The sequence below is a fragment of the Mastigoproctus giganteus genome, chromosome 13, assembly GCF_048544385.1.
Source record: "Mastigoproctus giganteus isolate SK-2022 chromosome 13, ASM4854438v1, whole genome shotgun sequence".
Taxonomy (NCBI): Eukaryota; Metazoa; Arthropoda; class Arachnida; order Uropygi; family Thelyphonidae; genus Mastigoproctus; species Mastigoproctus giganteus.
Window position 1 is genome coordinate 140,415,197 of NC_143587.1, and position 18,400 is coordinate 140,433,596.

At 37.2% G+C, this 18,400-nt stretch overlaps 1 protein-coding gene across 1 annotated transcript in view; it reads right to left on the reverse strand.

The window, feature by feature from the left end:
* LOC150076491 (uncharacterized) overlaps nt 1–18,400 on the reverse strand; it is a 392,042-nt gene that overhangs the window by 24,648 nt on the left and 348,994 nt on the right. The window contains exons 16-17 of the mRNA XM_090387905.1: nt 17,361–17,508; nt 7,695–7,818 (exon numbers count right to left, since the gene is read on the reverse strand). Of these exons, the coding sequence (XP_090244031.1) occupies nt 7,695–7,818; nt 17,361–17,508 (272 nt within the window). The remainder of the gene's footprint in view (nt 1–7,694; nt 7,819–17,360; nt 17,509–18,400) is intronic.

An 18,400-nucleotide genomic window follows, 5' to 3' on the forward strand; every position in this document is an offset into this window, starting at 1 on the left:
CGACAGGAGGGAGTATATGACTGGTTAATCAATTAGGCCATGTAGAGATTGTGCAAGGCTCATGGGGTAGAATTTTTCTTAGCATGGCCTGTGCTTCTTAACAGGAGAGACTGCTTCTACCAGGATGGGATACACTTAAATAGAAAGGGTGCAAGGATATTTGTTGATGCTATAAAGGCAGTGTTAGGTGGGTCACAAAACTGCTAGCTTTGGAGGATTCACAGACTGATATATTAACAGCAGGGGCAGGAAGAGGTGAAAGTGATTCTTGCACTGCTTCTATTGGAATGAGCAGCAGCCTGGAAAGCAAGGTGCCGGGAATTTCAAGTACTGCTGGGAGTTATCATGGAACAAGTAAATACATGGGCTGTATTGGAGTAAGAACAGGTGCATGTATACTTGCATGTACACCAATGCTAGGAGTACTGTAAATAAATTTGATGAATTTGAGATGCTGGTCAAGACATCAAAGGCAGATAATGTTGAGATATCAGAGACATGGTGTCACACAGATATAAAGAATGCACAATTGGAATTTGGGGAGTACAATTGTACAGAAGGGATAGGAGTTATACTGTTAATTAGGTTTGGTCAGTTTGGTGTGACATAGCCACTGGGAGAGCAAAATTGAGAGTAGGAGTGTTACAGGCCTAATGACTCTAATCAGTACAACAACAAAAACTGTACAGAGAAATAGTGGGCCAGTAAATCAGATTGTCTTATAATGGGGAATTTTAACTTCTCAGATATTGACTGGAACGTGGGGGTTGGTCACTCACACACTAGCAAGACTTTTGTAGATTTATTGGATGATTGTTTTCTATAGAAGCATGTTCGAGAGGCAACCAGAGGGAGTAACACTCTTGATCTGATTATCAGCAGTGATTATTCATGCATTAACTATCTGCAGATAAAGGAATGGCTTGGTGGCAGTGATCAGAGTGTACTGATGTGGGATTTACTCAAAGATGTGTAACTACCATCGAGGGTAAAAGGAAGGTTTTTTGCTTTTGTAAAGATGACTACAGTGGTCTCAGAGTTTAAATTCTATACAGTGGGACCAACTGATGATCTTACCAACAGCAAATTCAAAATGGGAAGCATTCAAGGAAGTAATCTTGGTTGTTGTTGTTATTTGGTTTTTAGGAGCATTAGCAACTAAGGCCATATTGCTCCGGAGATATGTGGTGGTCATTCCCTGGCCTTTCCGCATCCTCCGTATTTGGTGGTCATGGGCTCGAACCCCGGTCTAATCAAGAAGCGTGTGCTACGCACTGCCGCTCCTGCCCACCTGGCTACGGAGGCGCCTACCTTGGAAACTACTATTCTTTTCATTACTATCTAAGAAATGCTGTTCAAGGTTTAGGCCTAAATGGGTCAGGTGAACTAATGAGACTCATGGCAGAGAAGGAAAGTGCATGGGATGCACATAAATTATCAGGCGACACAGAAGCCTATGGCAGATATAAGCTAGTCTGTAATTAAGTCACAGAGGAGGTTAGGCAAGCAAAGGCAGATTACGAGAAATCTTTGGCAAAGGATGCAAAGAAAAACAGCCAAGACGTCTTTACTTATATCAACTCTAGAAGGGAGAGCATGAATCAGATTGTCCACTTGATATCGATGGTTCAATTGTCGATGATTCTGCTCCGGTAGCTGATAAATTGAATGAGTATTTTGCATCTACATTCACACATAAGCATTTATTAACGGAGGAGAAATTTTTGAAGTTAAAACATAAGAAAGACACCGCGTGAATGGGATCTATCCGGTTATATTAAAAGAGGCAGCAAAGGAAGTATGCAAACCCTTAGCCATGATTATAAGAGCATCTTTGGACTCAGTGGTGATAACCACAGACTGGAGATGTGCAAATGTATTCACAATTCAGAAATGGAGGGGATCAAGAGGGTGACATGAGTAATTACAGACCTCTTAGTTTAACTTCTGTTCTGGGGAAAATAATGGAGTTGCTGGTAAAAGAAGTAATGCAGGATCATCTAGACAAGGCCTCTATTATACTTCAAACACAGCATGGATTTATTAAGGGGAAGTCTAGTCAGACCAATTTGATTGGATACTAGGGTGTGGTCACAAAGGAACTGGATGCAAAAAATAATTTTGATATCATATACTTGGATTTTAGGAAAGCTTTTGATATTGTTGCACATAGAAAACTACTGTACAAATTGGAGCAGTATGGCATTAAGGGAAAGTTTCTGCTGTGGATAAAGGGATGGTTGAGTAGGAGAAGACAAAGAGTGGTATTCAATGATGACTACCCTTCGTGGGCTACTATTATTAGCGGAGTCCCCCAGGGTTCGGTGTTGGGCCCATTGTTGTTTTCTAAATTTATTAATAATATTGATGAAGGTATATCGAGCTTAATGTCCAAGTTTTCTGACAATACAAAGGTTGGTAGGGTTGTTAATGAAGCAATGATAGTACTCTGCTGCAACATGATCTGAGAGGTGGCAAATGAAGTGTAACATTGACAAATGTAAAGTACTACATATGGGAAACAGTAACCCCAGAGTAATGTACCAACTGTGTGGTGGTACACTCAGGGTAGTGGAGAATGAAAAAGACTTGAGGGTAATTGTGCGGCCAGATATGAAGTTTTCTGATCAGTGCAGACAGGCTGCAAGAGCAGCTTATGGGATCTTGTCAATATACAGGAATTTTGTTAGCAGGGATAAAGAGATGATTATCCCCTTGTACAAGGCAATCATCAGGCCAAACCTTAAGTACTGCATACAGGTCTGGGGGCCTCATTTTAGGAAGGATTGTAGAGCTGCTGGAATGAGTACAGAGAAGGTCGAGATTGATTAGGGGAATAAAAAGTTTCTCTTAACAAGAAAGGCTTAAATTTTGCAGATTGCACTCTCTGAAGGCCAGGCACCTGCAAGGTGATCTGATTGAATGAGGCCTTGAATGGTTTGAGCAAGCTCAATGCTGATGTGATTTTTGCTGTTGCTCAGATTATGCACTTGAGAGGACATAAATTCAAACTGAGGAAAGACAGTTGTAGAACAGATGTATTTTAATTTGCCTTTAGCTGTCAGGTTGCTAAAAAATATTCTGTGTATCGTTGTAGAAGTTGACAGCTTAAATAAATTCAAGGCAGAACTAGACAAACTTTAGGAGAAAAATGGATGGTGAAATGGGAAGTGTTTTTTTTTTTTTATTTGGCTGATGCTGTATAGGCTTGCTTTCTTGCATCACATGCTAATGCCTTAACACAATTCCTTTGAATCTTTATGGTCAACTTAACTACTGAAGTGCTAATTATTGGATTTAGCACAAGATCATCTGGCTATTCGCAATTTATTTTTTGTAATAACTGTATTACACTTGGTAACTAATAAACTGTAATTCTGTGTTCAACTTGTGGAATTAAATTTTTATTACTTGAAAATTAAGAAAAGCCTCCATTTGTATGGAATTACCATAACAAATGGAGGAAATTGATCTGACACCACTTTTATTTATGTGATCATTCTTTGTTATACTGTAGGACGGCAAACTGTATGCAATGATCCTACTTTATAATTTAATGTGATTTTAGTGACTACTGATAAAATATGTGTTATGTGGTGATTAGGCTTCATAGTAGGAATGGCATATGGAAGGGTTCCAGAACTATGTAAGAAAGATGAAATTTATGCAACAGTTCATAAAAAGGTAAAGTGCAGCCATTTATCAACCCACTGCAGGATGGAAGCCTCCTCAACAATTCATGCTGAGGGAAATGGACCATAATCTGCCACGCTGGTCCAGTGCGGGTTGGCAGATCGACCGTATTCAGCAGTCAGGGGCTTGAACCCCGGTCTACTCAAAGAGCGTGTGTTACTGCACTCCCGCTCCTGACCACTCGACTACGGAGGCCATAATGGTGACCTAAGTAAGTGTTTTTTATTGAATTTTTCAAATGTAATTTTCCTCTTTAATTATTAATTCACTCCAAAAAATACATAAAGAGGGGTCAGATTTTGTTGTTGATTAAAAAACAGTTTAATGACCTTTTTAACCAATACAGTGAATAGTTTGCTTTACCAGCTATTATTCCAAGAAAATTATCACTCATGTTGTTTCAAACATGAGTATTTAATAATTTTTCTATTTTCTCTTTACGGATCTCCTCCTCATCAGATGAAGCATCACACAATTCCTTTGAATCTTTATGGTCAACTTAACTACTGAAGTGCTCATATACCTTAAATTTACTTAGCAGTTTATCATCATCATCATCATCAGCCATTTTCAATCCACTGCAGGATGAAGGCCTCTCCAGCAACTTTCCAGTTCCTTCTGTTTTGAGCACTGGCCATCCATTTACTACCCAAAAACTCATGAATTTCATCTATCCATCTCCGCTTTTGTCTTCCAGGTTTTCTTCTAGCTCCTCTTGGGTACCATTCTGTTATTTTCTTAGTCCATCTGTCATCATGTCTTCGAGCTATGTGTCCTGCCCGAGACCATTTTAGTTCTTTAGTTTTGATAAGAATGTCCTTTACTTGAGTTTGCTGCCTAATCCATGTGTTTCTCTTCTTATCTAACAGTCTGATTCCCAGTATAATTCGTTCCATTCTTCGATGTGTAGTTCTCAGCTTCTCTTCCATTCTTTTGGTGAGTGCCCAAGTTTCACTTCCATAAGTCATGGTGGGGAGTATACATTGATTCATTATTTTGCGTTTCAGACAAACTGGGATATTGCTCTTCAGTAATGACCTGAATGCTATCCATCCAAAATTTATTCTTCTCTTGACGTCCAGCCATTTATCATTATTACAGCTAATAACATGTCCCAGATAATTATATGACTCCACCTTTTCAATTACTGCTCCTTCAATCATTATTTCCCTTTCTCTGGCATACTTGTTCATGTTTTAGCCATATTCATCTTTAATCCAAAATCCTTACTAACTGTGCATAACTGATTAAGATTTCCCTCTTAATTCTTTAGGATCGTGGCTTATAACCACAATGTCATCTGCAAATCGTAAATGGTTTAGGTACTCTCTGTTCACATTGACTCCTTTCTGCGACCAGTCGAATTTTCTGAAAGCTTCAAGGGCAGCAGTAAACAGCTTCGGAGATATTGTGTCTCTTTGTCGAACTCCTTTCTCGATTTTAAATTTCATACTGTCTTTGTCTAGTCTAATAAAGGAGGTAGCACTCTCATATATTTTCTTCAAAATCATAATATATGGGGTATCTATGCCTTGTCTTTCCAGTGCCAGAAACATTGCCTTATGCTGTATGGAGTCAAATGCCTTTCCATAATCCACAAATGCCAGGCATAATGGTGTTTTATATTCATTTGCTTTCTCCATTAGCTGTGATATTACGTGAAGGTGATCCATAGTTGAGAATCCTGTCCTAAAGCCAGCTTTCTCTTTCAGTTGATTCTCATCAAGTATTCTTTCTAATCTGTTAGTAATGACCCTTGTGAACAACTTGTAGATGTGGGATAACAAGCTAATTGGTCTATAATTTCAAATTTCTGATTTATCTCCTTTCTTATTCAGCAAAACTATGATTGCATTATTCCATTGCTTAGGCATCACACCTTTTCTAATGCACTTTGTGAAGAGCCTTGCCAGTTTTTGTGTTATGTCTCTTCCTCCCAATTTTAACAACTCTACAGTAACTTCATCTTCCCCCGAGGCTTTCCGATTCTTCATTTTCTTCAATGCATGTTCTACCTCATCAGGAAGAATATCGGGTATGTCGTATGTGTTGCTTCTTTGCAATCCATCTTTCCCACTGCTGGTATCATTCCCTCGCTCCTTGTATAATTCTCTATAGTAGTCTTCTCCTATTTGAATTATGCCTTCTCTGCTGTTTATAAGTACACCATCGCTATTCTTCAGTTTCAGTATCATTTGTCTTTCTGTATTACTGCTCATGGCTGCTGATTTAAATCCTTTGTTTTCCCTTAATGCTTGTTCTACTTTTCTTGTGTTAAATCTTCTTATGTCCTCTCTGAGTCTCTTTCTAATGGCTTTGCATAACTCAGTATACTCAATTTTCTCCCTGTCAGTGTTTTTCTTCCTCTTCATTTGTCATCTTCGGTTCATCATGACAAGTGTTTCTTGACTAATTTTTTCTTCTTTGGATTTCTTTTTCCCTATAGGTTTCTTGGGCTTTATCACTTTCAGAAAGTTGTAATATTCCTTGTCGATATCTTGGTCCTGAGCAGTCTGCAGAAGCTCAAACTTGTTCTTAAGTTCTAGTACATACTGCTTTTTCTCCTCCTCTGTTATCTCAAAGACCTTTGTATTATTTATTCGAGTCAGTTTTTTCCTTTCCTTTCCTACACCTATATCAAGTGTATATCTTACCATTCTGTGATCACTTCCAACATTTACCTTATTCAGGACAGTAACATCATTCACAATATATCTTCTGTTAGTGAGGATGAAGTTGATTTCATTAGTTGTTAATCCATTTGGACTCTTCCATGTCCACTTTCTGTTCACCCTTTTCTTGAAAAAAGTGTTCATTACTGACAGTCCTTGAGATTCTGCAAATTCCACAAGTCTTTCACCTCTTTTATTTCTCTCACCAATTCCAAAATTTCCTATAGTTCCTCTTTCTGCGCTGTTTTGCCTTTTTCCAACCTTAGCATTGAATACCCCCATAATAATAGTGTAGTGGGTTTTCTGCTCATCTAGAAGACTCTCAATTTCGGTGTACATTTCTTCAACCTCTTCATCATCATGGCTCGATGTTGGTGCATAAATCATTATAATCTTTAGCTTGTACCTCTTAGAAATCTTGAGTATTAGTCTTGACACCCTTTGTGATGTACTTTTGAATTCCATAATGTTGTTTTTAAAATCTTTATGGACCAGAAACCCAATTCCACCTTCACTCCTTTCACTGTTTCCATTGGTGTACAGCAGATTTCCACTTGATAAACTTATAAGTGATTCATTTCTTCTTCTTGTTTCAGCCAAACCGATGATATTCCAATTCACATTTTCTAATTCCTTTTCCAGCTCTAATATCCTGTCTTCACTGATGAGTGATCGTACGTTATAACAGGCCAAGTTCAGTTTTCGTGCATGGCAGCCTGGTCGTACCCAGAGATTCTCAGCACTCTCTGCTTCCACTCTGATCCTCTCGGTGCCGTAAGAGGGGGAGTGAAAGCTGCTGGGGACTGAGGGCCATTTGAATTGTTGTGATGTCATATGCTGGAGGGTTTGTTCTTTTCCTCTTCACGCTGACCAGGCATCTTGAAGAGAACCACTCTACATGTTCGTTGCCACCTAAGTGACGTAACAGGGCTTACCATCGAGAAGGTGTGCATGAGTGGATTTTAGGGAGGCAGGCCAACCGGACTTCTCCTAAATCTTCTGTAATAGAGAGATATTAGATCCATCAGTGTTTTAGGCTGAGTGTCTGATAACACACAGGATACCTGTTCCCCTCTAAGCCCCTAAGCCTAGTAGCAGTTTATCATGTGTTCTGTTAACTATCAGAATATAGCATTTCCAATGGAAAACAAAATTAAGAAACCTTAAAAATACCATATACATTACTTATTTGTGGTCAATTTCTGATGCTTCTGTTTTAACTTATATTAGTACAATCAAAAGGAACATAAACTGAATTCACATATACTATTTTTATTTATTTCATTTGTATGAATCAGTTATATGAAAGTAATTGAAGAATCTACTCACTGATATTCATGTCGAAAAATTTCAGTTTTCTGTTGTAATCTCATTTTCTTGCCATAATCTTCCCTAAATTTGGCCATTTCTAGTTTTAAATCTTCGTTATGAGCTTTCTTTAAGGCTTCAATAGCTGGAATATATATATAAAACTAAAGCTGATGAAAAATATATAGCAGATACAATCAAGATTGCAGTTTTAATAAAAGAACTATGAATATCCAGTTTTGAAATCTAATTCTGTTTTTGTAATTAACAAATGGTGATTGCTTCTGAGAGGTTCACCTCCTAAACATCTACTGCACATTAATTGTTAGTTAAATGTTAAAGGCAGATTAGTAAAAGGTCAAGTACTGGTATACTCCAAGCAAAAAAAAAAAAAAAAAACTTGTTCCAGAAATAAAAAAGACTGCTGCTGAGTTAATTAACAATCTCTGTAATATCATAAGTGAGCTGAACGTACATGAACTTACTGCAAAAATATTTTACAGGCAAAACAAGCAAAAATTTTGTTTGATTAGGATAAAGTGAAAAAATTTGATTAAACTCTCATAATGTGAAACTATCACAATCAGTCATCAGTGTTTCAACCAACTGATATGATAAATGCAAGGTAAGTCAAAAGTTTCTGGACTGATTCAATAACAAAGAGTACATATGCTGAGTTGGCTTTGCATTTTCAACACCCCTTTGTATAGGAATGGACTGGTCTGTGACACTGGTGAAGGCTCAAAGTCAGAAATGGTTGACAAAAGATTGTAGTTTGCACACGTATTAGCATTAGTAGAGGCATATGATGCAAGAAAGCAAGCTTATTCAGCATCAGCCAAAAAAAAAAACCCTCTCCCATTTCACCCCTCCGTTCGTTCGAAATACCTGTCCAGTTGAGCTTTAAATTTGTTTAGGCTATCAACTTCAACAACAAGTGATGGAAGTCGGTTCCACCAACCAACCACCCGCTGGCCAAAGGCAAATTTCCGCACATCTATCCGACATCCGTCCTTCCTCAATTTGAATTTATGCCCTCTGAGGTGATTATTCTGAGAAAGATGAAGAATCCCATTGGCATTGAGCATGCTCAAACCATTCAAAGCCTTATACACCTCTATCAGATCACCTCGCCGGTGCCTAGTCTCCAGACTCTGTAATATGCAAAACTTAAGCCTTTCTTCGTAAGAGCAACCCTTTGTTCCATTTACTAATCTTGTTGCCCTTCTCTGTACCCGTTCCAGCAGCTCTACATCCTTCTTGAAATGAGGCCTCCAGACCTGTATACAGTACTCAAGATGTGGCCTAACCATTGCCTTATACAAGGGAATAATCACCTCCTTATCCCTGCTAGAAAAATTCCTGTATATCATTGACAAGACACCATGAGCTACTCTTGCAGCTCGTCTGCACTGCTCAGAGAACTTCATATCTGCCTGCACAATTACCCCCAGGTCCTTTTCATTCTCCACCACTGTCAGTGTAGTACCGCAGAGTTGATACATTGCTCTGGGGTTACTGTTACCCATATGTAGTACTTTATTTGTCAATGTTAAACTTCATTTGCCACCTCTCAGCCCATCTGTTCAACCTTTCCAGATCCTGTTGCAGCAGCATAGCGTCAGTAGTGTCCTTAACGACCCTGCCAACCTTTGTATCATCTGCAAACTTAGACATTAAACTTGATATCCCATCATCAATATCATTCATAAACACCGAAAACAACAATGGACCCAACACTGAACCTTGAGGAACTCCACTAATAACATTAGTCCACGTTGAGCAGTGTCCATTGATTACCACTCTCTGTCTTCTGCCACTCAACCATCCCCTTATCCATAGCAGCAATTTGCCTCCAATGCCACACTGCTCCAATTTGTGCAGCAGTCTTCCATGTGCAACAGTATCAAAAGCCTTTCTAAGATCCAAATATATAATATCAAAGTTATTCCCTGCATCCAGTTCTTTTGTGACTACATCATAGTATCCAATCAAATTGGTCAGGCAAGACCTGCCCTTAACAAAACCATGCTGCGTCTGAGCTATAACTGAATTCTTGTCTAGATGATCCCGCAGTGCTTCTTTAACCAGTGCCTCCATTAATTTACCTGGAACAGAAGTTAAACTAACAGGTCTATAATTACTTGTGTCAGCCTTTGATCCTCCTTTGTGAATTGGGGTTACATTTGCACATCTCCAGTCTATGGGTACCTCCCCTGAGTCCAAAGAAGCTCTCATAATTATGGCTAGGGGTTTGCATACTTCCTTTGCTGCCTCCTTTAATATAACTGGATAGATCCCATCCACCCCAGGTGCCTTTTTTATGTTTATCCTCAACAATCTCTCCTCCACTTTCCTCTCAGTTATTACAAAATCATCCAGCTCACTGCAAATGTTTACTTTACCTACATCATTCTCCTTCCTGAATAACTCCTCATGCGTGAATGTAGATGCAAAATACTCGTTTAGATTGTTAGCCACCTGAGCAGGATCCTCAACTGTTGAACCATCAATATCCAGTGGACCAATCTGATTCATCCCTTTCCTTCTCGAGTTCAAGTATGTAAAGAACTCCTTTCTGTTTTTCTTTGCATCCTTTGCCAAGGATTTTTCGTAGTCTGCCTTTGCCTGCCTAATCTCCTTTGTGACTTGGTTACAGACCAACTTATATCTATCATAGGCTTCCATGTCACCCATTAATTTGTATGTATCCCATGCATTTTTCTTCTCTGCCACATGTCTCATTAGTCCATCTGACAACCATTTAGGCCTAAACCTTGAACAATATTTCTTAGTTGGTATGTAAAGCCTGGTAGCCACCAAGATTAGTTCCTTGAATGCTTCCCATTTTGAGTTTGCTGTTGGTAACATCATCAGTTGGTCCCACTGTATAGAATTTAAATACTGTCTCAGACCATCATAGTCGCCTTTACGAAAACAAACACCCTTCCCTTTACCTCTGATGGTAGTTACCTCCTTGAGTAAATCCCACTTCAACACACTGTGATCACTGCCACCTAGTGGTTCATTTATCTGCAGGTTCTTAATGCATGAAGAATCACTACTGATAATCAGATCAAGAGTATTGCTCCCTCTTGTTGCCTCACGAACATGCTGATGTAGAAAACAATCATCCAATAAATCCACAAAAGCCTTGCTAGTGTGCGAGTGACCAACCCACAAATTCCAGTCAATATCTGGGAAATTAAAATCCCCCATTATAAGACTCTCTGATTTACTGGCCCACTCTATTTCCCTGTACAATATATTATTATACTCATCAGAGTCATTAGGCCTATAGCACACTCCTACTCTCAATTTTGATTTCCCTATGCTTATGTCACACCAAACTGACTCGACACTGCCCTGTCCATCGATGTCAACTGGCTTCACTTCCTTTGACTTTATGTGTTTTTTAATTAATAGCATAACCCCTCCTCCCCTCCTGTCCTGTCTATCCTTTCTATATACATTGTATTCCCCAAATTCCAGTTCTGCATTACTTATATCTGTGTGACACCACGTCTCTGATATCCCAACAATATCTGCCTTTGATGTTTTGAGCAATACCTCAAATTCATCAAATTTATTTACCAAACTCCTAGCATTGGTGTACATGCAGGTATACATGCACCTGTTTCTATTCTTAGCTACCCTAACACAACCCATGTGTTTACTTGTAACGCAATGACTACCAGCAGTCTCTGAAATATCCTGCATCTTGTTTTTCAGACTTCTGCTCATTTGAATAGAAGCAGTGCAAGAATCACTTCCACCTCTGCCAGTGGCTACTGTTAATCTATTAGTCCTTGTATCCCTCCCAACTAGCAGTTTTCCGACCCACCTAACACTGCCTCGACAGCATCAGCAAAAATTCTTGCACCCTTTCTATTTAAGTGTATCCCATCCCTGTAGAAGCAATCTCTCCTGTTAACAAGTACAGTCCAGGCTGAAAAAAAAGTTTCTGGACTGATTCAATAACAAAGAGTACATATGCTGAGTTGGCTTTGCATTTTCAACACCCCTTTGTATAGGAATGGACTGGTCTGTGACACTGGTGAAGGCTCAAAGTCAGAAATGGTTGATATAAGATTGTAGTTTGCACAAGTGGTGATCGGTTTTTGAGTGTCTGTGAGAAAGAATGGGTTGCATTCCTCCCCCCCCCCATTCATTTATTGAGTAAAGCAGCCCCTAGCCAAAAAATCTGGCAAATCCACTGTACATATTATAGACATGGTACAATATACAAATATTAACAATACCTACATACATGAAAACATTATACATCATCAATTAATTCAATTAGCACATGATGAACCAAATGTACTGTGCAATGGTCATCTCAAACTCAGCTACAGCACAACGAGCTAGACAAGCAGGCTACAACAGAAACCGCTGAAGAGACACTGTCCACAGATGAGCATCACATCTCAGAGACTGATCATTGCATTGCAGGAGCCTACAGCAATCTTCAAAAAGATAAACAGTTCAAGGAACAGCAATCCACCAGCAGTCAGAGAGCTCAACAGAAGTTACCCATATTAATCAGCAAAACCAAGCTGGAAGGTGTTATTGCAGGATCAAACTCAAGAAAAATAACAACTAAGGCTTCTTGCCAATGCTGTTGGCAAGAAGCCTTAGCTGTTATTTTTCTTGAGTTTGATCTGACAATAACAAAGAAATTTCTCTGTTCCTATATAAAAAATAACATACTATCTCATGTAAATAAAAGGGTACATACAGTCCACCAATTCATCCAATATGTAATCCAAACTCTCTCAATTGCAAAAGAATATTCCTTCTTGAAAAACCCGAATTTGTAAGATTTTGAAAATCAATAAAATTTTCCCTTGTTTTAATAAGTAATGGCTCAATCCCATTTACCAAAGAAGTAACATCAACAACATCTAGTAATTCCAGATGGGTTGACTGTTGATGTCTGGAATTACTAGATGTTGTTGCTAGATGAATACTCAAAAATATTTCAAACAATCAAATATAACATGGTACCATGTTTCTTGATCACCACACATACAGCTGCATCTTTCTACAATTTCAAGACTACGAAATTTAGCAAAAAATTATCCGTGACCTGTTAGTAAGGATGTACAATGTAGATTAGGTATCAACCAGACTGATTTAATATAATTTAAACCATTAACATAAGGGAAAAATTTGAATGTTATTCTATCTTTTTCCAAAATAGAAGTGTTATATGAAGTGTTAATTTCAATGTCCATCAATCCAGATTTTATTCCCCTTCTTAAATAAAAGGATAGGCCTCTAAATACTAACTGTAAAGCAAGTGGCATTTTGCCAGCCAACACCTGCAAAGCTTCTGTGGAAACCATTCTGCAGGCCATAACCATTTTGAGTAATATAACTTTATCTATAGAATAAAGCTTTCTGGTGTTTATTACCTTGCCTGCACTTCCAACCCAGATTATGCACCATACATAACAACTGACAGAAAGATACAATTTTAAATCAAATGGAGTGCTTTCCCCTTTATCCCCTATTACACCCATGTTATTCTTGAGATCAATGCAATAAACTTTTTTCACTTTCTCTTATATACAGTTAATATGTGAGATAAAGTTCAAGCCACTAGCAATATTCCCAAGTACTTAAATATTAACACCTGCTGCAAGGAGATATCATTTAACCATACAAGATCTATTAAGAGCCAGTTTACTGTTTAACATCATGATCTTAGTTTTGGATGTAGGGATTGTCAAATTTTGTAAACCACACCATTTGCATAATTATTTCAATACATGATGAGATCTTATTTCAAGCTCCTTCCTGGAAATTTCCATGCACAAGTATTACCACATCATCTGCATAACCTATTGTATGCGAGTGTTCAAAGTCTGTCTTTAGCCAATCTCCCAAAACCAAGTTCAACATCAAATTGCCAGACATATCCCTGCAGACAACCTCAAGTCACGCAATGCATAATTGATCCAAAATTTGATTTAACTGTTACCATGTGATCTCTAAAGTAATCTTTAATTGCAGAGAAAATATTAAAATAATATTTAGCCATGTGTAAGTAACATCATCAAAACACTGTCCCAACTAATGTAATCAATGACACCAGCAAAGTCTACAAAAATTCACAAGGTATTCAAAATATTTATAATTTGATCCCCAAATATTGCAAACTAAAGAGTGCAGTGCATCTTCAGTGCCTACACCAGGAGTGAAGCCACACTGTTTGTTTGAAAGGCCAACATTATCATTGGCAGACAACAATCCGATTGTCTAAAAGCTTCTCAAACTTTATCAAGACCAGGAAGCAATGCAATAGGTCTATATAAAGCAGGTGAACTCAATGGTTTGGTTGGAGACTTTAGGATAATCTTAAGAAATGCATCTTTCCAGGGAGATGGAAACACACCACCCCTGAGACAATTATTAAAAACTTGTAACAATTTATTTGAATAAAGATTAGAGAACTTTTTGATTACTTCTCCCTCCAGTAGGTCCATACCAGGACATTTATTTTTTATGGACTTAACAATGGTGAGAAGTTCATCATGGGTAATTCTTCAACTTCAATACCATGAGACTTGTTCAATGCAAGCATACGATGATGTTCTGGATTAACACACAGGTTATCAGTCACATTATCATTACCTATAAGATGATCTACGATTGCACCCAAGGAATCTTCCCAATTACATGTCTCAGTGGGGCCCTTGCCAATAGAATATATAACATCAGCAACTGCTCCGAATTTGCCAGTACAAATTTTATAAACCAATCCTCAAGGGTCATTATTCCTTGATGTATCACCGTTTTCCAGCAGCCATATTTCTGTTTAGCAATAGCATAGACATACTTGTTATGAAAACTTTGATAGTCTTTCTTTAATCAAATAACCTCCAAGGCACTTTCCCTACATTTGCTCTTCTGAAATTACTTCCTAGCCTATTAACCTCTTTTTATAATAGAGTAAGCTGAGGTGTCCACCACTTAACCGGTCTATGTTTTATCTGTTTTCATTTGATAGTAGCTACACACATCATAGATAACTTTCTGCAAAAAATTCGGAGTTCCCACTTGTCATGATAACTCAGAGACTATGTTCATAGCTCACTGAATACTTTTTCAAAGTTATCCCAGTTTGTATACTTAACAGAAATTGCTGAAGAAATTAATTGAAGCAAGCCAAGACTTTTTCCTATGTATATTGCATGATGATCACTCAATACCCAGTAAGATTTGATTTTCCATCCACAGACAAATCTAGCACCAATTGAGTTAGTAAGAATTATGTTGATGTTTGATACACCATTTACTGTCCAAAAGGTGGAGTCCTCCCCAGGTTGATTGTGAACCATAAGCTTCCATGCCGCTATCATATCATCTAAAGCTTTCCCTCTATCATCAGTAGTGCCACTGAAACAAAGTTAACTCTTGGCATTAGAATCAATTGCAAACAATATAGGCAAATCTCCTAGCCTATCAAGAACACTATCAATATAAACTAAATATGGCCAAATTTCAGAGTTGTATTTAAAATACATTGAAATAAACAAATTCACCAACAGTAGACTAAACATTAATACAAACTGCATGACTACCAATAAGGATTCAATTTTGGTAAATACCAAATCAGAATTAAAAACAATTATTGCAGCTCTCACTCCTGGACAAGGATTATATATGACCTTAGAGGAAAGGGGATAACCAACTATCTTATCATTCATATAATAAGGTTCTTGGATGCAAGCAACATCGATATTTTCTTGTTGACGTACAATTTTTATTCCATCCGCAACAGATCGAGAATGCTGCACATTCAGCTGCATTGTTTTCAAACCTTTAAACAAACTTATATTCTGAGTGTACTGATTTGAGTTACAGTAATTTGGACTATTAGTCATAGTTACAAAAGGAACCAACTGTACGCAGTTTAATTAGTTTAAGCACTCTTTGATATTCTGGACACTTTTTATCACAAACAGAATAGTTTCCCACATGAGATCTAGCAATACAGTTTGAACACACAACCTCTTTATTAATGTTTTTTGCAATTTTTATATGTATGGCCTTTACCAGCACAATGGCTACATATAGGATCTCATTGTTTACATATTTTGGCAGTATGCCCAAAACCAGGGTAGGATTTACATATAAGCTAAACAAGCTACAGCTTAGGGCCTCATTATACAAGGGCCTTCACTCCACCTTAAAAATTAATTTTTAATATTGTCACAGTGAACTGGTGAAGGACCTCATACATGTTATAGATTAGGGTCACAACAAGTTAAAAATCTGGCTCTGCCCCAAATCCTGACAATTTATCATCCAATAAATCCGCAGAAGTTGTGTGCGAGTGACCAACCCCCAAGTTCCTGCCAATATCTGGGAAGCCAAAATCCCACATTATAAGACATTCTGATTTACTGGCCCACTCTATTTCTCTGTACAGTTGTACTCATCAGAGTCATTAAGTCTTTTTTGCTTTCCCAGTGCTTATGTCACACCAAACTGACTCAACATTACACTGTCCATCCATGTCAACTGGATTCACTGCCTTAGATTTCATGTGTTTCTTAACTAACAGCATAACCCCTCCTATCCTGTCTGTCCTTTCTATACACATTGTACTCTCCAAATTCAAATTCTGCATTGCTTACATCTGTGTAACATCACGTCTCTGATATCCCAATAATATCCACCTTTGATGTGTTAATAAACAGTTAAAATCCATGAAATTTATTTATATATACTCCTAGCACTGGTGTACATGTAAAGTATACATACAATTGTTCTTATTTTTAGTTACCCTAACAGAGCCCATGTATTTACTTTTTCCATGACTCCCCTCCAGCAGTTCTTTATGATCCTCGATAGCATTAGCATGCTTTTGAAAAATCAGTTATGTCTTTGGTTTCTTGAATCATGGCTCCTGCTAAACATGCATCCACAATAACACCTTTTTCAAAGTCTAACAAACCAAGCATTTTCCCTATTTTGGCTTCAGCTTACTGCAGTTGAACAGCCTGTACAGTCTTTTTACTGAACGAGGCAACATGATATTATCCCATTTATTACCATTTCTTCTGTCTGTCACTGTATTAATACAAAGGTTCAAATTTGTTTTGGCCAGGGTGTGTATTTTATGTCTATTTTTTTATTTTTTTTAAATTTTCAGCAGATTTACTAATTTTTTTTGAAAATAAAAGGTGTAAAAACATAGCATTTTTAAAATATTAATATTTTTTATTGAACTAAAAAAGTGCATACAATAAATATTACAGTCCATTCAGAAAACATGGAACATTGGTATACTCCAAGCAGAATTCAAAAAACCTATAAACAAACTTATTCCAGATATTAATAAGAAAGTTTACACCTGCCAGGTGTAGGTCTCCATATTTGTAACAATAGGGGTGACACTTTTGCAGTGGTAAAAGTCATTTTCATGTTGAGGAAGAAACAGTGCATTACACAGTTGTTTAATGGTGTAATTAGTTATTTACAAAAAAAATTATTATTTAAAGTACTGATGTGACATTCATTTACATTTAAACACACACACACACACACACACACACACACACACACACACACACACACAGCTTTCAGGCAATTTTTAGCATTAAAAAATTACAAAATATTTTTTTCCCTTCTGATTGTTCTTTATGATCCTAAATATAAATTCAGATTTACCTAATGACGTAGCTCGTGCCTCTTCAGCCATAATTTTATCCTTTTCTGCCAGAAGTTCAGTTATTTCAAGCTTGTGTTTCTGCTCTAGTTCATTTAGAAGATGTTGATATGTATTTTCCATAACAATCAGTCCTTTCTCACAAAGGCTCTACAATAAAATTTTGATGCTTAAAATTATTTATTTATGAGCTATTTATGCATACATAAACAGAGAGAGAGAGAGAGAGAGAGAGAGAGTGTGTGTAAACCTTAGATTTTATAGACTAACGGGGAAGGTGTTTGTTAAATTGAAAGTTATTTTTCAAGGCCATTTGTACCCCATATAATTTAAAATTTAAGCAGGTACTCTGTATAGGTATATTAGAAACACTGAAAAGTTAAACAAGAAAAAACATGCTTTTATTTACCTAGACTTTATTGACTGATACACAGAAAATAATTAGTAAAAGATAATTTACCATGACCATATAGTGGTACTTTGGTGCCAGTTAATTTTTTTTTTCTTTATTAAATTTGAAGTCCGTTAAATCAATGGTCCATAAAAGTGAAGGTTTACTGTATATTAGATATATACAATTCCAAAAAAGAGAAGTGCCTGATTGTTAACTGTAACATAAAATTTCCAGAGAAGTATTATATTTAATAGAAATTAAATAAGCATTTTTGGGATAACCTTACAACAATGCCAAAGCGCTTTACTACACTGTCTGGCAATGGCATTTGTTGCCGTTACCAGACAGTGAACAGGCACAAGGAAAATATCTAGTTATGACATGTACAGTTAAACCCCCGCTATTCGAGGGGGTTACGTTCCTGAGAAATGCCGCGAATACTGAGTTATGGCTCCCATAGTAATAAAGGGGTTCCGTTCCAAAGTATGAAATATATAAGAAAAACTAGTCTAAAATTTTGTCTATGTATGTATTATATGAAACCTTCATAATATGACTATGTACATAGACAGTACATAGTGAAATGCAAGCATATGGCATCGAAATGAAAATAAGAAACAATTTAATATTAAATGTAATATTTATTAG